Here is a 22,911-nt window from a genome sequence, read left to right on the forward strand (position 1 = left end):
TTGGTTCATCTTCAATTTCTTTCATAAGCTTTCTATAGTTTTCAGTGTACAGATCTTTCACCTCTTTGATTGGGTTTATTCCTAGGTATTTTACGGATTTCAGTGCAACTGTAAATGCAATCGATTCCCTCATTTCTCTTTCTGCTATTTCATTATTGGTGTATAGAAATGCAACCAATTTCTGCGCATTAATTTTATATCCTGTGACTTTGCTGAATTCATGGATCAGTTCTAGTTTTTTGGTAGTCTTGTGAGATTTCCACATAGAGTATCACATCATCTGCGAAGAGTGAAAGTTTGACTTTCTTCTGGCTTATTTGGATGCCTTTTCTTTCTTTGTGTTGTCTGACTGCTGAGGCTAGAACTTCGAACACTATGTTGAATAACTGGTGAGAGTGGACATCTTGTGTTCCTGACCTTAGGGGGAAAGCTCTCCGTCTCTCCCCACTGAGGATGGTATTAGCTGTGGGTTTTTCATATATGGCTTTTATGATCTTGAGGTAATGCATTCCTATTTTTTTAATGTACTGCTTACAGGTTTGTTTTTTTTTTAGTTTATTTATTTTGAGAGAGCAAGTGAGGGAGGGGCAGAGAGAAAGGGGGAGAAAGAATGTCAAGAAGGCTCCATTCTATGCACAGAGCCGTACAGGGGGCTGGATCATGACCAAGAGGTCACAGCCTGAGCTGGTATCATCAGTAAGACAACCAACCAAGCCACCCACTCATCCTTTGCTTACAACTCTTCAAGTATGACAACCCTAACCTCATTTCCCCATAAGCCCAGGACTTTTTACTGTGCAATTTTTTCTGAGTGCAGTGATTTTAGAATGCGTATGTCATGTTGTAGCAGAAACGACTGTACCTCTAAACCACAGGTTCTGAGGAAAAGACTTCACAACACATTTTTAAGGTAAATCAGTTGACTCCCTTAAGTTGTCACACCAGCGGTTAACTATTAACATATAGTCTGTGTTTTTATAATCACTTTAGGTACAATCACAGGAATTATCCCTGGAACATCTCAGGAATTGAGTTTCTGTAAACTGGTTTTATGAAATCAGGGATGAAAGAAATCCTCAGTTCTTGAGGTCATGTATTTATATGCATGTGCTAAGGTTTGTAAACATAATTAAGTGATGCTATTCTTTGTACTATTTTAGGGCAACAGATCAGAATTTGGGTGCAGATTATGACAATCAAATCCAGAGAGGCTCATTTCCTACCTAGGCATACAATCGAACTGACGTGAAAGGGCAATCACTAAAAAACAGTGTATAATCTTCACTATCTAAAAAATTAGCCAAATTTTACACATTTTTTTTTATAATAGCAACTTACAAACAGGTATTTTTATATGTTTGCCCTTTCCTGTAAAACATATTCTTTTAGGTAAATAGACAAGTTTAGGAGTGCCTGGGCAGCTCAGTTGGATAAGTGACCAACTCCTGATTTTGGCTCAAGTCATGATCATATGGTACGTGGGATCAAGCCCTGCATGGGACTCATGCTGACAGTACAGAGCCTGCTTAGGATACTCTCTCCTTCTCCCCTTGCTCCTCTCCCACTCATTCTCTGTCTCTCTCTCTCTCTCAAAATAAATAAATATTAAGTTTTCTTATGGTCTCCTACCAAGCTTTCAAAGTGGGAAATAGGTTAATATACATACATGCCTACATATATATCATTTATCAAATATATAAATGATACATAATGTTCAGAGTACATTATATATAAACATATACAAATATATATAATTACTATTAAACTTCCCACATTTTCATTACATTATCATCATTTATATAACAGGTAATGAACTTTTGAGGAAATAAACTTACTCAGAGAATTTATGAATTTTTTTCCTTATTATGTGGAGTATCATAAGATAAAAAAAGATCTCTTCAATACAGGTAATTTTCATCCTGGATACTATTTAGCCATTCATATTATTTGGGGCATTTATATGTTGTCTTGTGTTTTTCTGAAAACTATTTTATAAAAATTACTAATTTAACATATTAGAGTTTATTGTCCCTTTGAAAGATATTATGACAAATCATTTACCATTATCCACCCAAAGCATTAAAAAATGTCTCTCATTCCATACATTTTGAGGACTCTCCAAATCTTAACTTATGTGATAAAATTTTAATGAACTAAAAACAAAGAGAATTCAAGCCAGAAAACTCTGATAAAAGACTAATGATCACATTCAACTGAGCTAACATTTATTAGGTCTTATGACACGTCACACACCATGCTGGAAACAGAACACAAAGATAAAATGTAACAGACCCTACTCTCAACTCATTATTCAGTGAAGGTGGAAGTGGTCATTACAAGACAAAATAAACAATAATTAATACAGCATTTGGGTAACAAATCTCTAAAACAATCTATTAATTGTTTTCAGGGGGCACCTGTGTGACTCAGTTAGTTCAGCATCCAACTCGATTCAAGTCACAGTCTCGTGGTTCATGGGTTTGAGCATGGCATTGGGCTGGCTGCCGTCAGCGTGGAGCCTAGTTCAGATCCTCTGTCCCTCTTTCTCTCTGCCCTTCACCCACTGGTGCTCTCTCTCTTCTCTCAAAAATAAATATATTTTTAAAAATATATTTCCAGTTACATTCCTTGTAGCACTGACATTCTCCCAAAATTAAATGTAAATGACTAGAAGTATCAGAGATTAACTTGTAATAAAAACAGCATCTATAAAACAACTTACAAACATCAAACCCCTACCTTTCGGTCAAAGTTGACACTGAGAAGACCATTTATGGCACTGAATTTAACCAAGGGTTGATTCAAATTGAATTCACAGATTTCATCAACGTTACTTTTCCATTCATCATAGATAGAATTTTCAAATTGGTCTAGCAAAGTTGTCATTTCAGTATACTTCTGATAAACTATGGCATCATCAGGACTTTCCAAGAATCTGTAGGAATATGATTTTTCTTCTTTTCTATATATTAGATATCAGCTTGATTACTTTACAGTAAAATATACAATAGAAAGTATGATAAAATGCACTATAAAAAACATGAATAGAAATAAATGCCAAATAATGGTTATGAATTGTTGTTGCCTTAAAAGACAGTTATGAAATTAACAGAACTCCAAAGATGTAACTCCATGTCAATGTCAGAAAGTTACCAATTCCAACAAAGAAAAGAGGAAAGTACAGAAAGTCTACAAAATAAAAGGAGTGCTAGTTACTCAAGAAAAGTAACAAAAAGCTACCCACATATTGTAGTGAAAAGGAAAAGTGAAAAATTATGTATGGACCTAAAGAGATGAAGTTTTAAGAGTCCCACTGCATGTATTTTAAAAGCATGGGGATGAATCCTTCTCAATGAACTGAGCCAATGAAGAGTTAAATAGGGCAATGACTCTTTAAGTGCTAAAATAAACAGCTCTCTGACTTCCATAAAATTTGCCTGTTTCATTAGGATGGTTTTACCATGAAATAAGCCTAATAACTTACAAATACCGGAGAGATGCAAAACTGGACCAAAATGTTTGAAGTCGTTCAAGGACCTCCTTAGCCCATTTGATGTTGCCTGCGGTAAAAGGCATATTCCTGTGGAGAACTACATTTCCATATTCAATCTGCAAATTGATATTTTGGTGAAGAGGAAGAAAGGAAATATTTAATCAGAATGCATTCCAACCTTATAAGCAATTGTCCATTTTGGTAGTTTTACAATACAAATACATAAAATGTATGTGTTATGAACTTGATTAGTAGAGTTATAGTCCTAAGCCAAGTTCATCTGCATAAGGAAACAAATTAAATGAAGGCATAAAAGGTTTAGTGCCCATATCTAATCTTTAGGTATCATTAAATCAAGTCCCAAATGATGGCCATCACCTGCAAACACGATGCTGTGGATGCGCTCAACGTCACCCCCTACTTACCTGCTTCATGTGTTCACTATACAACTGCTTACACACATCCAACTCCACGTCAAACATATGCACTAGTGTGTTATAATGTGGGCTGAAGATTTCCATGACAACCGGTTTCTCTAGAAAATTCCCAAATACGGTCAAAAGCTGTAGAAAAATCAAAGTTAAAAGGTTACGAACTGTGAGGGTTTTAACACAAGTACTCCATTATTTCCCTCCATTAAACCTCCTATAGGACTAGAGATAAAACAGAAATCTAGAACCCTCCAAGAATCCTAAAGGACCTCCAAAATGAAAACATTTTTCCAAAAAAGCAAACGCTAACTGTGAAGTAATTTCCCTGCCTCAGCAGAAAATGAGAGGAGTCTGAAAATAACTACTGTCTAACAGCAATCCCTGCTCACAGATGACACTATTTTCACCTGCTGGGCACCAGGAAATGTTTCAAAAGACTTTGCAGATATAAGAACAGAAGCAAAACGTATGTTCTCTTTATTTGTTCTCTCCTCCTACACATATGCTCTAATGATATAAGAATATCCATATCGAGGACCTCCAGCTTACACCTTTAAACAATTACGCCAGGGGCACCTGGGTGGCTCCGTTGGTTATGCATCCAACTCTTGATTTCAGCTCAGACCATGCTCTCAAGATTTGGTGAGTTCGAGTCCCTCAGCAGGCTCTGGGCTGACAGTGTTGAACCTGCTTGGGATTCTCTGTCTCCCCCGCAACCCCCACACAAGCTGTCTCTGTTTCTGTCAAAATAAATAAATAAACATAAAAATAATAGTAGTAGTAATTATGCTGAATGGTGTGACTGCCCTGTACATGCCAGCCATGCTGCCTGACACACCACCCAGCTGCCCCCCACACTGCGGCCTGCGGCAGCAGCAGTGACTGCTCCGAGGGCAACGACCCCACAGGCAGACAGTTCCTCTGACATGAGTGTCCTACCTCAAGCGAATGCCTTGCACTCACCACATTCTCTCCTCCTCCAGAAAAGAACTGGGGCACGGCAGACTGAACTTACCGTGGCAAAACGAGGTGTGAACAACAACTATTAGCAAGTGGAGGAAACCAATGAAGAGGGAGACAGAAGAAAAAGACGTGGACTGGAACAGAATCACATCACCAGCAAGCAGGACAGTAAAGGTGCTTCAACTCTCCTCACTCAGCCCATGCTCCCCACCCAGATCCAAACGAACTTTCACCACCAGTTTCCACAATGCTCAGCTACCTGGGGAGCCTCACCTTGGATCCCCATTAGCCTCCTGCCTGCCTGTCTGTCCCATGTGGATCCTTCTGGGTGCCAACATCAGACAGCTCTCCTTGCAAGCAAAATGATACAATTAAAATGCACACTTTCATATAAGCAGTGTTTAAATAATGCTTGCAAGGTGCCAGGTACTGCATTTTAAGGGCCTTAAAATGTTGTTACCATATGTTTCACATGAGAAAACTGAGTTGTGGAGAGGGAGTCATTTCCCCAAATTCACTCAACTAGTGGCAGGGCTGCCATTTGGCAGTGGGTGCCAGGGCCTGGGCTTCCCTGTACAGGCCCTCAACAACCAAGGGGCAACTTAAAATTACTTTGTTACTTGCTTACTCTGTGTGGGCATTCATCAAATGTTAGTTAGGAGACCTGTTAATACAGATATTTCTTTAAAAGAAGATATCTCCTCAAAGTCAGTAATTATCATCAAGATGGCACAAAACTATAAATCAATGTCTATGCCTTCCAAGTAACACGGCCAAAAAGAAAATTGTTACCTCTCTTAGAGAAATAATAGGTGTTCCTCAAAATTTGTTTTCTTTAAACAACTGATGGTGAGGATGGCGGGGGGGNATACTGTATGATCCAGTAATTGCACTACTGGGTATTTACCCAAATACTGAAACACTAATTTGAAAAGATAGATGCACTGCTATGTTTACTGTAGCATTATTTACAAAAGCAAAATATGGAACCAACCCAAGTGTCCATCAACAAATGAATGGATAGAGATGTGGTAAATATACAATAGAATATTACTTAGCCATAAAAAAGAATGAAATCTTGCCATTTGCAACAGCATAGATGGATCTAGAGGGTATAATGTTAAGTAAAATAAATCACCCAGAGAAAGTCAAATAGCCTATGATTTCATATATATGGAATTTAAGAAAAAAAAGACAAAAAATAGACTGAAAAAAGAGAACTGGTAGTTAGCAAAGAGGATGCTGGGTATAGTATGGATGAAATAGTTAAAGGGGATTAAGAGTACACATACGAGGAACACTGAGTAATGTAGAGAATTTGGATTGTTTATTGGGGCTTTTTTTGTTTCTTGGTTTTTGTTTTTTTTTTGAGAGAGAGAGGGAGGGAGGGTGTGAGTGAGCATGAGTCGGAGAGGGGCAGATAGAGAGGGGGAATCTCAAGCAGGCTCCAGCCCAAGGCAGACACCGACTCAGGGCTTGATCTCACAACCAGGAGATCATGACCTGAACTGAAATCAAGAGTTGGATGCTTAAGCAACTGAGTTAAGTAACGTAATGTACAGAATTGCTGTGCACCTGAAACTAATGTAACACTGTATGTTAATTACACTGGAATTAACTTTAAATAAGGGCGGGGGGAGGACCCTGTTCTTTAAAAACAGCTTCACTGTTAACATTTTCTAAGTATTTACATAAACTACATTCACTGGGAGGAAAAACAGCAAAAAAATTGTACAAAGTAAAATGTAGATTTAACCCTATCTTAGAGGTCAGACACATTGGGCTTTTTTCTCCTGGTAATATCAGTTCTAACTACTATAGAAACTGCTCAACGTTTTTAAACCCGCTCGGCTAGCTGCTACCTAGCAAAATGCAAATAAACTTTCTCCTTACAGCCACTATTTTGTTGACTTTGGATTTCGTGTTAACATTCAGAAGCAAACACTGACTCATATTCAACAAAGAAGTGTAACCCTCCAACAGCAGGGAATGCATTTACTTCCCAGCATGCTCTTTCAAACACTTACCATACTGACCACAACTGAAATACCAGAAGCTTCCCAACTGCTCTCATCCTGCCTACCTGATATGTTTAGTGAGACTTGACTCCAAGTATAAAAGAGAAAAGATTCAGGGGCTATGGGGAGGTTGTAGAACCAGAAAATAGTAGGAGGAAAAGTCTTAACCATTTAGGTGGTGCACACGATCAATATCTAAAAACTACCCTCTGGGATGAGAACTATGGTCACTTGCAGCTCTTGCTTCCTTGTCATAATGGCACTGAGAGCTATTTTATAAGGAACATAATAAACACTTTCCTTCGTATCAACCTCAAAAGATGAAAAGTGGACTCCCACGGCATGTTTCTTCTCCTAAATACCTCACGTGAGGTCTGTAAGATCTACCTCAATTTTCTACTTCTCACTTTCACTACATAACAGGGCTTTTCATAAGGCTGTCGCCACCATTCAAGGACCAGATATTTTTTTCCTAGGTTTGCCTCTTTCCACAGTGTTTTTAATCTGTTGGCACTTGAACCATTACACCCTTCACAATTTTATTGTTTTCAGTTTTACTGTCTGAGGACTCCTCTAGATACTTTAACTCATACGCTTCAGTCTACCTTCATGCAGACACACTAAATTTCAGAGAAACAGTCATTAGTGTTTGGCTCTGTTTTGTTTTTTATTGAGTGTCAACACTGTAGGCTTTGAACTACAGCTTCACATTAGAGGAGAACAGTGTTTGGATCTAGTGCCCTTCCTGGTCATGTCTTTGCCAAGAGCAGACATGAATCACGGTCTTTGGAGAACCATCTGCAAATATTTACTCCCTGGGACCCAACAGCAAATGGTCAGGGTTCATCATCCTGTACCTGGGCTAGAAATCATTTTTCCTTCAATATGAGAGAATTTTTCTGTAATTTTTCTCCTTTGCCACTTCTCTCCCTGCAGCCTACCCTCAGCAGTGTATCATTCTGTTACACTGACGACCAGACAGTGCACCCAACCTCAAGCAGTTATTAAGTGTTTGCTTTACAAGACACTAAAGGAAGGGATCTAAATATAACAAAAAATGTAAAATGATGTCCCACCCCTGCAGAGCTACCAGGCGGGAGCTCATGTTAGATGCTTCCATAGACAAGATACAAATATGTAGAAAGTTGAAGAAAAAATACGTGACAAAAAGACAAAGTTGTTTAGAAAAAAAATAAGTGGCACACACTAGAATAGAATCCATACCAACTGGTGTGCTAAGGGAAGAAGAGAGACTTGAATTAGAAAAGGTAGGTGGGGCACCTGGGTGACTCAGGTCATGATCTCACGGTTAGAGAGTCCAAGCACTGTATCGGGCTCACTGCTGTCAGGCCAGAGCCCACTTCAGATCCTCTGTCTGTCTGTCTGTCTCTCTCTCTCTCTCTCTCTCTGCCCTTTCCCAAGTTGCACTCTTTCTTTCTCTCTCAAAAATAAACATAATTTTAAAAATGTTTATGTATTTACTTTTGAGAGAGAAAGAGAATGCACGCACAAGTGGGCTGGGGAGAGGGAGGGAAAGAGGAAGAGGGGGGAAGGGGGGAGGAGGGAGAGGGAGAGAGACAGAGAGAGAGAGAGAGAGAGAGAGAGAGGGAGAGAGATACAGAATCCAAACCAGGCTCCAGACTTCAAGATGTCAGTACAGAGCCTGACACAGGGCTGGAATTCACAAACTGTGAGATCATGACCTGAGATGAAGTCAGACACTTAACTGACTGAGTCATCCAGGTGCCCCATTTTAGTTTTTAAGTTTATTTATTTGTGAGTGAGTGAGTGAGTGAGTGAGAGAGAGAGAGAGAGAGAGAGAGAAAATGAGCAGGGAAGGGGCAGACAGGGAGAGAGAAAATCCCAAATAGGTTTTGCTCTCAGCACAGGGCCAGACACAGGCGTGAACTCACAAACCATGAGATCCTGACCTGAGCCAATGTCGGATGCTTAACCGACTGAGCCACCCAGGCACCCCAATATTTTTTAAAAAAGGTTTTAATAACAATAACAACAGGTAGGAGCCTCTGTAAAAAAAAATCATCTACATTCTTTCCTCTAGTTATAAAAGCATGAAAAACAAAGTAGCTCCAGTAACAGAGAGTAGAGTATGATACACTACTACACTCCCATTACAAACATAGTATTGAATTCTGCTATAAAAGAAAATATTTATGGTTGATTGCTAAGTGAAAAAGGTTACCAAGGAGGGCCAGCATATGATGTCACTTTTGTCAAAGAGATACATATATGCATATCTAGCCAAATAACAAGTAGTGGCAGTATTAAATAGTTATTTCTGAGAGATGGGAATCACAGGCAGCTTAATTCTACAGTAATAGGCTACATATTTTGACCAACAGCATCTCCATTTCATCTCCCAGCTCTTACAAAACAACCAACCATTTGATCCTTGTCAATTCTTCATGGCAAAATGCTTTCCCAGGGCAAGACAATTCCACCTTCACCACCAACTGACGGGTCATGTGAATTTGAAGGTCAAAGTCAGACAGCATCGTCTATGAAGTCTGTGTCCATTCTCTTGTTTTGCACCGCCATTTTCGGTGAACTGTGCCCAGGATTCCCTGGGTGTGTTCCTCTTGTGGGATGTCATCTGACTTTACATGTCACTTACAATTCTTTTGACAAGTGTCATATACCATCCCTCTTCCCCATCTCATAAGCTGTCTTTTCGGGAGGTCTGCCCAAGATGCATTTCTTTTACACAACTTACAATCCATACACTCCATACCGCATTTCTTCAGTTCTCTGTCCAACATTTTTTTTTGTGCTTAACATCTGATAGTGGACTATGTTATAAAATGGATGGAACCATAATTTTTTGGCACCACTTTCCTTTATTTATACACAAAACAATGGTGTATCTGATAACCTGTGATGTCTTGTACCTGATGAAATACAGTACACGAATTGCTATTTGTTTCAGTCAGAGTAATGAAGTGGCCAGGTAAACCCAACATATGTAGACAACGGGAAAGAAAAAAATCTTAGATTAAGAGTTATTTCCCACTTTTCTAATGGTAAAGAGAGCTCAAATACTGAATCTGAGAAAAGATCGATCCCTCAAACTCCTAACACTGACCTTGTCCAGAGTGCACATCATTCTTTCAAGCATTATGTAAAATTTAATTCAGGGAGGTGAATGCAAACAGCATGTGACTGGTTAATAGTTTACCTGGATCTGAGAAGAATGTATTCACTCCTTTCATCTAAGAGCCTAAATTATTCACGAGGAAAATAGTTTTTAATGATAGCTTCTTCAGAACTAACCTTAAACGCAGCTTCTAACCCGTTGCAGTTAAAGAAACCTTCACAAAGAATTGTCCCAAGCCTTCTGTCAAAATCCAAAGTTTTGGACTTAAATGCAACATAATCACTTTCAAATTCCTGTAAAATTCAAAGGCAAATAGTTTATGGGAAAGTATCCAACAGTGAACAGCAATCACCTAAGCATGACATCCCTCCCTGCCCCCCTTCCCTGTGAAACCCTCCCTCCTCCTCCCCATGTCTCTGAATGAACTTTTCATAGAAGGATTCCAGCGAGTATCAACAAAGAGCTATATCTGACTAACTGTTCAAAACAGGAGCCTTACAGGAACACTGAGCATTTAGCACTGCCAGCCTGTGTTTTCACTGGCCTTTCAACAGGCTCAGACTCTGACATTGCCACCTGGACCCACAAGTCTATTGTCTTCCTCCCAATCCTTTTTTTTTTTTTTTAATAAACNCCATCCTCACTGTAATTTCAGTATACCTTTAAGTTTTAAGAGGAAGATTTTCATTTTGTTTTTCAGAGACAGAAAGGAGCAGAAAACCTACCCGGGAACACTATTTGGTCAGGTGAGAACAAAAACCACAGGCCTGTAAGAAAGCATCATTTGTGATACGGATGAAACACAATGCTCTTCCATTTTCCCAGTGTGTTAATAATACGCAGTTAAAAAGCCCCAGTTTCCTCCTAATAATAACCACCCACTCCTGTAATTAGGAAGAATGAAATCATGAAAGAATAACTATCATCTGCACGGCAGTGCAATTGACGGTCTTCACGGAAGAAGTCTCAGAAATTCACTAACACTTTGGGCTTTCCAGTCAGGCTGCCCCTAGAGCGCGGGCTGCCCGTGTAACATCACGGGGTCCTCTGATACCCCCATAAATGAAGCTCATGTATGAATAACCGTAGTAATAATGACAGCTAACATTTATTCAGTCTTCTGAATGCTTGACAATATTAACTCAATTTGCACAAACGCCACATGATGTAGGTTAATATTGTTTCCATTTTACAGGGGACAAAACAATCTCAGGGTAATCTGCCCACAGTCACTGGCAGAACCAGTGTAAAGCCTGGCAACCTGAGTCCAGAGCGCACATTCCAACCACCATGTTCCTATGTTTCTGGAAAGGAATGTCCCTTGTGCTGACCTGTTAACACCCTGACAACGGCACAACAGCAACGTTCTAGGGCACTATGTATCATATACCACATTGTCATATTTAGCATCGAGAGGAAGTTTCTAGGTTTGAATGAGAGACAGTCTCTTCATTCAAGGATCACTGACTTTTAAAAGCAAACACAACTTCCCAACAAGTCTTAACAAGCCTAACTTACCCCTCTTCTCAGTACAACAAGTAAGTTACAATTTTCGATGCTCATATATTAAACAGTTAGTAGTGAACATCTCAGGGAAAGGAAATGCCAAATCTCGATCCCAACTATCTCTCCCTGTCTCCTAAACTCCGTTTTGTTTCCACTCAACCCAAATTCAGAAGGCCAGTGGCACCTCTCCCCGTGAAAGTCCCACAGGTAATTCAAAGGCATCCTGCACAATTCTGAATTCTTCATCTTCTCTATAAAGCAACTCTTTTGAGACACCTGGACAGAAATTTCGGCCGTCTCCTTTGATCCTCTTTTGGTCAAGTGCTATCAAGCTCTTCTCTTAACCATTTCTTGAGTGCACCCGCTATGCTCCCTCTCTCCAGACACCACTCTAGTCCAGATAGCCACTACCACTCAGACGGATTCTGCTAACCACTTCCTTGGCCTGTGTTACCGTCTCTATGAATAATTCCTCCAACTGCCATCTACATAAGCTTCCTAGAAAAAGAAATCTTAGGATGTTACTATTCATTATCCTCCAATTCACAATCCTTATTTTTTAAGAAAAAATCTCAAAGCCTTACCACCCTCTACAAAACCCTATGTGATCTGGTCCGCCTTTCACACTAGGATCCGGCCACACCTGCCCAGTCACATCCTCTCTCTCTCTCTCTCTCTCTCTCTCTATGCAGGATACAATCTTCCACTAATCCTTTTCTTNTAATTGGATATCCTTAAAATAAGGATATTTTTTAAGAAAAAATCTCAAAGCCTTACCACCCTCTACAAAACCCTATGTGATCTGGTCCGCCTTTCACACTAGGATCCGGCCACACCTGCCCAGTCACATCCTCTCTCTCTCTCTCTCTCTGCAGGATACAATCTTCCACTAATCCTTTTCTTTTTACCCACTCTTCACCTGCTTAATTTGTATTTATTTTTCGGTTCTCTTTATCTTTCAGTTAGTTTCTCAGTTTCCTTTCATCTCCTTTGCCAAAAGGGACCATCACAAATGCTCTCCCAGCACTCTGTACTTTTCATATCCTAGCCCTGAGCCCACCGGATTACTGCCTACGTGTATTCTCCCCTGCATTCACAACTCTCAGAGTTTAATGAACAGGTGTAGTTTTCAGAGTCACAGTCCCAATATTTAATGGGGTTCTTGGCACATACTGGTTTCTCAATAAATACTTATTAAAGCATCAACAATATGCTGGAATTACTCAAGGATCATTATAAACATTTATTTTAATCCTGGTGACTGCAAAATTGCCCTTATTAGTGACTAGGAAAATTACTCAAGTTTTAAGCCCTGATTTGACTTAGCTTCTAAAAGGCACTCATGCTACTGGGTAAAAAACAGACCCTAATGGACCCAAGATAGAACCTAAGCAGTTTGGGGGCAAATGTAGTAATTCAGGTCAGAGATGAGAAGTAGATATAATCTCAGGGTATATATGGCAGAACCTGCTGTTTATCATGGGAAAAAGAGCAAGATCACGAAGGACTCGAAGGCTATACATCATATGTGCCATTTAATGAGGCGAAGACAGTGAAGAGTAGGTTTGAGTGCACGTACAGGAGAGCTTCAGTGTTGCAAGTTTATACTAAGATGTATATCAAATATTTCCGCTCAGATGTTGAGTGGGCAGTTGAATATATGCTATGTGTTTGGGATTTAGAAAGACCCTTTACCATTACATATAATGTGCGATAGGCTTTTGGTACATGTTCTTTATGCAAATTCAAGAGGTTATTCTCTGTCTATTCTGAGAGTTTTTATCAGAAATGGGCGTTGAATTTGGTAAAACGTTTTTCATGCATCATTTAACACAATCATTCTTTTCTTCTTTAGAACTTTTAATGTGTGGGTTTTCAAAAACCAGCCTTGCAGCCCTAGAATAAACCTCACTTGCACGTGGCGTATGTCCTTTTTCTGTATTGCCAAATTCTGCTTACTGATACTTAGCTGATGATTTTTATCTATTTATGAGGGAAAATAGTTTGTATTTTTCCTTTTTCTTTTGGAATTATCTTCTCTGGTCTGGTAATCAGGATATATCTACTAGCTTCATAAAACAATTTAGGAAGTGTTCCCTCCTCTTGCATTTCTGGAAGAAACTGTAGAACTAATATTAATTCCTAAATATTTGGAATTAACTGAAAATTTCTCCAGGTAAATAGTCCAGTCCTGGATACTTCCTTTGGGGAAGTTTTGTGTTTTTTTTTTAAGTTTATTTGATTTATTTTGAGACAGAGACAGAGTGAGGGAGGGAGGAGCAGAGAGCAAGGCAGAGAATCTCAAGCAGGCTCTGCACTGCCAGCGTAGAGCCCAATGTGGGGCTCAAACTCATAAAACTGTGAGATCATGACCAGAGCCATAACCAAGAGTAGGATGCTTAACTGACTGAGCCACCCAGATGCCCCTCTTTTGCGAAGTTTTTAAATCACAAATCCAATTTCGTTAGTAGTTTTATTATTCAAATTTTCTATTTCATTCATCAAAGAAAAAAATGTCAACCAGGTGTTAGGATGGATGTTAACTAAACCTACTGTGATAATCATTTCTCAATCATTTCTTATTTCAAACTCATGTGGCACAACTGAAACTAGTACAACGTTATATGTTGGTTGTATCTCATTTTAAAATTTATTTCTGGGGCACCTGGGTGGCCCAGTTGGTTAAGCATCCCACTCAGCTCAGGTCATGATCTCACAGTTTCCAAGTTCGAATCCCACATCAGGCTCCCTGCTGTCAGTACAGAGCCCACTTCTGATCCTCTGCCCTCCTCTCTCTGCCCATCTCCTACACATGCACTCTTTCTCAAAAATAAATGTTTAAAAAAATCTTAATTTATCTATTTCTTATTGGATGACCTGTGATAATTTGTTTTTTTGAGGAATTGGTCCATTTTTTCTAGGTGTCAAAGTGATGTGTGTAGAGGTTGTTTTTTATTGCGAAACTCCCTACTATCCTTTTGATGTCTGCAGAGAATGTAGTGGTAGCCCATTTTATTCCTGATACTGGTAATTTACTTTTTCACTGTCTTTTCAAAGAGTTAACTCTTACTTTCATTGATTTTTCTCTATTTTTTAAATTTCATAGATTCCTGCTCTTTATTCTTTTTTTCTGGTTGCTTTGTATCTATTTTGCTCTTCTTTTTTCTAAGTTCTTTTTTCCCCAAAGGTTCTTAAAGTGAAAACCTAGATTACTGATTTGAGACATTTTTAATGTATACATTCTTAGTGCTATCACTTTCCCTCTCAAACTGCTTTGGCTCTTCCCACAAATTTTGATAGGTTATATTTTCGTTTTCATTAAGCTCTCTATATTTTATTTCCCTTGACACTGTCCTTTGATTCATGGAATATTTAAAGATGTGCTTTTCAGTTTCCAATGTTGAAATTTTCCTGTTATGTTTACATTATTGCTTTTTGATGCCATTGTCAGCAAAGAACATTCTCTGTACAATTTCAAATATCGTACATTTGTTAAGGTTGTCTTACAGCCCAGATATGGCATATCCTCGTATATGTTCCCTGAGCACTTAAAAGAATGAATTCTATTTTGCTGCATTGATTAGATCTTCCTGCTTGATGGTAGTGACTTCTTCCACATCCTTGATAATTTCTGATTCACTTGTTCTTTCGATTTCTCAGAAGGGACCAATGAGGTCTCCAACTCGGAATGTAAATTTGCCTATTTTTCTTTTCCGTTCTATCAGTTTTTCAATCACATATTTTGCTGCTGTCTTCTCTGGTGCATACACATTTAGGATTGCTATGTCTTCTGGGTGGATTGACTCTTTTATCATTATATAAACATCTTTCTCTGGTAATTTTACTTTATGCTATAAAATCTACTTTATCTGCTATTTATATAGCCATTACAGCTCTCTTTTGATTCACATTTGCATGATAGTTCTCTTGCTGTCCTTGTATTTTTAACCTACAAATATGACTATATTTGAAGTTTCTGAAAGAAAGCATACAATAGGGTTATATTTTTTAGTACACTCTGGCAAGCTCTTTGTATTGGTGTAGTTAGACCATTTACATTTAAGGTAATTATTGCTACGTTAAGGCTTAACTCTGCCATTTTTTTTTGTTTCTTTTCAGTTACCTTTCTCCATTTCTTACTGTTATCTTCAGTTCTAATTATTTTAACTTTTTTTAGAATCACATTTGATAGTGTTACTATATAAAATATTAATATAATATGTTATATGTAACATATATAATATACAGTGATATTATATAGTGTTTCAAATGTATCTCTTTGTATTGCTCTAGGTTTTATATCTAGATACATATATACATTATTACGTTATATGTACATTAGTTATCACTGTCTAATGTCATTGTCTTTCACCAGTTCAAGTAAAGTATTGAACTGAAATCTTTCCTCCCAGATGCGCCTGGGTGGCTCAGTCAGTTAAGTGTCTGACTTTGGCTCAGGTCATGATGTCACAATTTGTGAGTTTGAGATGACAGCTTAGAGCCTAGTGTCTGCCTCAGATTTTGTTTCTCCCTCTTTCTCTGCCTCTCCCCCAATCATGCTCTCTAAAGTAAACATTGAAAATATTTTTTAATCTTACCTCCCACAATCAATGAGTCGAGGAAGCAATCACCAAGGAAATGAAAGCTATCTTGAGACAAGAGTTCTAAGATGATGGCAGAGTAAGAGGAACCTGAGCTCCCCTCTCCCATGACACACATCTAATGTAAGTCATTCTGAAAATGATCTAAAGATTAGCAGAAGAGATCATCCACAGCTCAAGACAAAGAAAAAGCCACACTGAGAAGGGAAGAAGAGACAGAGATGCAGTTGAGAACCAAACCCTCAGGATAGGGACCCACAAGTGGGAGGGATGTCACAGGTGTTCCTCCCTGAGGGACAATGTGATCAAGCCACATATTAAGCACCCCAGGCCATGGGAACCTGTATCTAAAGCCCTGCTCCCATAACACTTGGCTTTCAGAAGGACTGAACTCCAGGAGAGCCAGAGGATTACAGGAAACTGAGACTGTTCTTAAAGGACCAGCACACTGTATCACTGTGCCCAAGGCCCAGCACAGAGCAGCAGTTTGGCAAGTACCTGGGTTACAAGTGAGGGAGATCTACTGACTAATTTTAGGATGGGCACTCAAGGGGCAAAAGATCTACAAGAGCTTTCTCAGAGAATGGAAGTGCTGGCGGGCGCCATTTTTCTTGCCCCCCTTCCATCTAGCTGGCTGGATGCTTGCCAGAGTCAGTTCTGACACACTCCATCTGCATTGCTAACACTGTTCACCTCACCCCAGCATTCCCCTGCAAACCCACTCTCCCAAGTGGCTCCTGTCCCTGACACACCTGGCAGGCAGTCCTGGCCACAGCTGGTACCCCCCCACCAAAGATGCTTCTGGGGGTGGAGAAGCATGCCCACACCAGCCTACCCTGATCTCTCAGCCAGCTGTGCCAGGAGCTAATCCTACCCACCAGCCAGCCCAGAGCAGCTACTGCCAGGCCTCTCAGCCAGACATAACAGGGGCCTGCCCTTCCCACCAGTGCACTCCCAGTAGTCGCAGCCAGTCACTGCAGACAGCTGGGCTGGGAGGGAGCAGCACTCACCAGCACAACCACAGCAGATGCAGCTCAGTCACAACAGGAGGGTACATACAGTCCACCTAGGGGACACTCCTGGACCACCTGATGCTGGTGACTAGGGGGAGACTCTACTACTGGGCCTCACAGGATGCCCTAAATAACACCACTACCTTCAAGACCAGGAGATAAAGCTGACCTACATAATACAAAGAAACAAGCAGAGTGAGAGAAAATGAAGAGACAGAGGGAGATGTTCCAAACAAAAGAGCAAGATAAAATCTCAGAAAATACATAAGTGAAATGGAGATAAGCACTCTATCTGATAAAGAGTTCAAAATAATGATGTTTCCTAAACTTGAGATGCTGTTGTTCTCACTACAACATGGAAAGAAAATGGAACCTAACAGAACCAAAGAATACAGTAACAGAAAAATACAGTAAAAGGAATCAACAGCAAATTAGAGGATGCAAAAGAATGAATCAATGATCTGGGCAACAGTGTATTGAAAAGGACGCAAGCTAAAGGGCAAAAAGAAAAAAAAAATGAGCATCTATTAAGGTACCTCTGAGACAGCATCAAGCATACCAACATTCAAATTACAGGAGTCTCAAAGAAAGAGAGAGCAAAGGGGGCAGAACACTCTTCTGAAGAATAGCTGAAAATTTCCTTAAACTGGGGAAGGAAACAGACATCCAGGAAACACAAAGAGCCCCAAACAAGATGAATCCATGGAGGTCTGCATCAAGACACAAAAATTAAAATGTTACAAAGCAGAAGAAAAAATTACTTCTGTACAAAGGAAACCCTAAAATGCTACCAGCTAATTTTTCAACAGAAACTTTGTAGGACAGAAGGAAGTGGCATTATATTTTCAAAGTGCTAAAAGAAAAAAACTTACAACCAAGAATATTCAACCCAGCAAGCAAAGCTATCACTCAGCTTTGAAGGAGAGATCCAGTTTCTCAGACAAACAGAAGTTAAGGAGTTCACCACTGATAAACCAATCTTATAAAAAATGTTAACAGAACTTCTTTAATCAGAAAAGACAAGGCCATAAATAGAAAGAAATTATGAAAAGAAAAAAAATCACCACTAAAAGCAACAGAAGAGGGGTACATCAATCACTTAAAAGGCTAAGATGAAGATTAAAACAAAAGTCAATTCATGGATAGAGCTAGAGTCTATTACACCAAGCAAAGTCAGTCAGAGAAAGAAATATCATATGATTTCACTCATATGTGGAATTTAAGAAACAAAACAGATGAACATATGAGAAGGGAAAGAAAGAGAGGAAAGAGAGAGAGGGAAGCAAACCTAAGAAATTCTTAACAACAGAGAATAAGCTGAGCATGGGTGGAGGGAGGTGGGTGGGGGTTGGGCTAGATGGGTGATGGGTATTAAGGAGGGCACCTGCTATGCTAAGTGTTCTATGTAGTGACGAATCACTAAATTTTACTCCTGAAACCAGCATTACATTATATGTTAACTAACTAGAATTTAAATAAAAATTTGGAGCATAAAACAAAAAACAAGTAAAGGCAATTCTATCTACAATTAGTTATGGGAGACACAAAATAGAAAGATCAAAAATTAGTCATCATATACATAAAACATGCAGTAGGAAATAAAAATGTAGTGTTTTCAGAATGTGTTCAAAGTTAACTATCACATATGCTACACATAGGATATTAAATATCTATCTCATAGTAAACACAAACCAAAATCTATCATATACAAAAAATTTACAGAAAGGAATCCAAGCATAACATCAAAGAAAGTCATCAAATCACAAGGAAGAAGACCAAGAGAATATAAATGAAATACAAAAACAACCAAAAAAAATTAAAATACCACTAAACACATACCTATCAATAATTACTCTAAAAATAGTCTAAATGCACCCATTAAATGACATATGGTGACTGAATGGAAAATAAAATAGGACTCAACTATATGCTACTTACTTCAGACACACTTCAGACCTAAAGACACATACAAACTACAAGTGAAGGGCTGGAAAAGACACTCCATTCAAATCGAAGTGGAAAAAAAAAAGCTGGGGGTAGCAGTATTTATAGTAGACAAAAGAGGCCTCATTCACATGAGATGTTCTTGGCTGTTGGTATCATTTTTCAATTGACTCTGGACATTTTCACATTATCTTATGAGACTCTGGATCTCAAACCTTGTTTTTGCTGACTTTCCCTGACACTGCTCCAATCTCATTATTGTCAGGCAGACATTTAAGCCCAGGTTCTCATTTGGCACCCAGTAACACCCAAGCATGGGGAGCTTTTTACTGTGGCTAGGCAACCAAGTTCCACCTGCGGTCTCCACAGATGCCATAGTGCAGGTGACTTCATTACCACCTGGCCATGGTCAAAGTCCTGACTCTCCAGCAGGCTTCATCTGACACTACCCCAGTGGGGAAAGAAGGCTACTGGATGAGGAAAGAGGTCCAGGATTCCCATGGGGTCACCAGTGACTCCACAAAGAGTGAGCTCATTACTGGCCAGTCATGATGAAACCACATCTCTCTTCTTGGCCAATCTCTGACACCCTCCCAGTTGGGTCCGGGGGCTGAGGTACCTGCTACAGACTGGTTTTAAGTCTAGACTCCCCACTCAATCTTTGCTGACATAGATGGGAGTGGAACACAGTTTCTTATGCAGTGTTTGGCCGAACTGGAGAGATTACGGTCTGCAAGTTTTTTGTCTTACTATGCTGTCCCTTTCTTAAGAGAGATCAGGCTTTTACTGGGGCTTTTTAGGTCTATGCCCATTGGTGTTTCCATGTTGCCAGTGTATCCAGTCCCATGCCTTGGTTATTTCAGGGAACAGGAAAGGCCCCTAGCCAATCCATCTCTTTTCACCCTTCAGAGTCTTTCCTTTTATACACAGTAACCAGTGTTTCAGTTCTATTTACTGAAAGGAATAGGGAAACATGTATCTATTCCATCTTCCCAGAAACAGAAGTTCCTAAATGAATTTTTAAAGAACGGTATCTATTACTTTACCATTTAAAAATGAAAAGTACATCAATTCAATGGAATAATACAGAATTGTGTAAAAAGTAGGCAGTACTTTTTTTGCGGTACAGAACAACTGCTAAAATATGTTGTGACAAAAGCAAGGTGTAAGGGGTATGCAGAGAACGCTATCTGTGCAGAAACAGAATACAAAAGAATACATACATGTATAGGCTAGTGCATGAACCAAGCAACTTTGGAACATTATACAAAAAACTCATAATGCTAAGTGCCTTTGGGGAGAAAAACCACAAGACTTAGGAAAAAGACAGCAGGGTAAGAAGGAGGGGACTACATTTTGCACATGCTACATTTCCGGAAGAATAAATGAGTCATGATTTTAAATAATAAATTTTATCTTGAAAAATAAGCAGGTAAGATATGTGAAAATTCTCTCAATGGCTACTGTAAAATATACTAAAATTAAGTAGACTTGAAGAGATCATTCAGTAGACTTGAAGAGATCAAGGATTAAATATTGACCTTTGGGATTTTTTTTTATTTATTTATTTTGAGAGAGAGCAGGGGAAGGGCAGAGAGAGAGGGAGTGAGAGAGGGATGGAGGGAGGGAGAAACAAAGAAAGAAAGAATCCCAAGCAGATTCCATGCTGTCAGCACAGAGGGCAACGCGGGACCTAATCTCACAAACTATCAGATCATGGCCCGAGCCAAAATCAAAAGTCAAACACTTAACTGAGTGGGCCACCCAGGTGCCCCTAAATAACAACTTTTAAAATGTATTTTGGATTCTGGTACAATGACAGGCCAGGAACCTGAATCAACCTTCCTAATAAGACCTAGCAGGAAAAAGCAAGACAGACACGGCCTCTTGGATCACTCTACCTCAGAGCACAGGTCTTCAGAGAGGGTCCTGCAACTGCCCCAGATGAAATTGTTCCTTTTATTTCAATGAAAAGACAACAAGGGAGATCAATACACAAGAGTCCAAGAAGCACCGCAGGGTGAGAGTGGTGGGCGTGGGGTTCAGAGCTGGGGACTGGAATCTGTCCCACTCCCTGGGGACAGTGCAATCTCAGACAATTTACTTGATCTCATCTGCCGGGGAGTCACTCTAAGGATTAATGTGAGAATTAAGCAGGAATGTGTTAAGATTTGGCACAATTACTGGCACCCCGCAATTGCTGAGTAAATATTAACAGACTCTGATTAACAGAGACTATGTGGAACCAAGAGGTTACTCTCACAAATAGCCACCACCCTTGCTTAGTTACCCGGGGAATTTTATTTAATCAAGTAACACCTCAAAATGTCAGCCAAGCAAAGCTGGCGAGCCTAATGTCACCTGACTAGCTGTTAAATACAAACAATTAATAAAGCAAATCTCTTAGCAAATCTGTTATCTTAATACAATGTTGTTGTGTCTACATTCATTAATATCAACCTTCCTGAGAGACTAGAACATAATGAATCCAACCACTAAAAAGAAAGGATAATTACGTAATGTGACAGAGGTGCTAATTATCGTCACAATGACAAACACATTATAATATAAAAATGTATGAAATTACCACATTGTGCACCTTTAATCTGCACAATGTTATATGTCAAATAAATTTCAATTAGGAAAAAAATGCAAGTCTTTCCCCATAATCGTATCAATCTCAAAAGTTCCACAGAAGAAGTCAAAGAAAATACCTAAAGTGATCTTTCTATTCAAAAATAACTGAGAAACCCAAGAATGTTTTCACGGACACAACGGAGAAAATCCCCATTTTCTGTAAATGGACCAAGTGGCACACCTCTTTTGCCACACCAGTGAAGGCTCAAAGCCTGATTACAGGCTTGAGATTGATTAAAAGAGATATAAATACTAGCATATCCCAAGGCAAATTACTAACAATTATTTTTTAAATTTACTGAAACATACCAGTACTATACCAAAGTCATGATATGCTCAACGAAGTTAGCACTAGCATATATTCACTGGGGACTGGGGAACACGCTGAAGTGTATGCAAGGGGAAGAGAAGTGCACCAGGGTGCGCATGTGGATATGTCTGTAAGAATGTACTAGGCTGGAAGTAATTTGACAAAACATCTCAGAAAAATTACAAACTGAATTCATCATAAAAATCAATACATTAAATTCAGCTAAAAAGCACCAAATAAAAAGCTTACTGAGAAAAAATACATAATCATCACAATATTCTGAGCCAGCGCTAAACCAGGACACATTCAAAAACAAGCAAAGAAAGCTTTTCTTCAACATAAGCACAGCAATTAAATGAACTTCTAGTTATTTACTATTCTAATTTTAAGGAATGACCAAAATCAAGGAGCTTAGTCTAAGACAAGATAATGAGATAGGATGATGAAGGAGACTTTAAGGGAAGGTTACTGAGAACTCCAACTCACACATGGATGGCTCACACCCTTCCTCATTTTACCTAAGAAATAAATGGGGCTTCAAAACACTGAATACCAAAACACGAATACCAAGGAAATAGGTATGTCAAGAGCAAATGAGTTTTCCATTCCTACATGTTTGTGATTTTCCAAGACTTAGGGGCAGACAGGATAAATTCAGGACCTCTGGCATCGCCAAGGCAATGACATCAGCTAAACCTAGCCTCATTCCTCAAACCCAGCACTCTGAAAACCTGCCAGGTTTTCTCATCATGAGGAAATCCAGACTTTGCTGTCCAGTGCGCCTGAGGATCCCATGCACGCTGGGTCTCTCATTCCTCAGCCAAGATGCTCAGGAGAGCTAAGCCAAGGCCCTGCTAAGAGTTCTATTCCATCCAGATTC

The 22,911-nt window shown here is 39.3% G+C and overlaps 1 protein-coding gene across 1 annotated transcript in view; it reads right to left on the reverse strand.

Annotated features, from left to right (window-relative positions):
• Positions 1-22,911, reverse strand: part of DNAH11 (dynein axonemal heavy chain 11) — a 330,986-nt gene that overhangs the window by 292,369 nt on the left and 15,706 nt on the right. The window contains exons 6-10 of the mRNA XM_077757651.1: positions 19,771-19,814; positions 10,197-10,313; positions 3,919-4,056; positions 3,485-3,609; positions 2,740-2,935 (exon numbers count right to left, since the gene is read on the reverse strand). Coding sequence (XP_077613777.1) covers positions 2,740-2,935; positions 3,485-3,609; positions 3,919-4,056; positions 10,197-10,313; positions 19,771-19,814 — 620 coding nt within the window. The remainder of the gene's footprint in view (positions 1-2,739; positions 2,936-3,484; positions 3,610-3,918; positions 4,057-10,196; positions 10,314-19,770; positions 19,815-22,911) is intronic.

The sequence above is a fragment of the Crocuta crocuta genome, unplaced genomic scaffold (assembly GCF_008692635.1).
Source record: "Crocuta crocuta isolate KB4526 unplaced genomic scaffold, BGI_CrCroc_1.0 scaffold62, whole genome shotgun sequence".
Classification (NCBI taxonomy): Eukaryota; Metazoa; Chordata; class Mammalia; order Carnivora; family Hyaenidae; genus Crocuta; species Crocuta crocuta.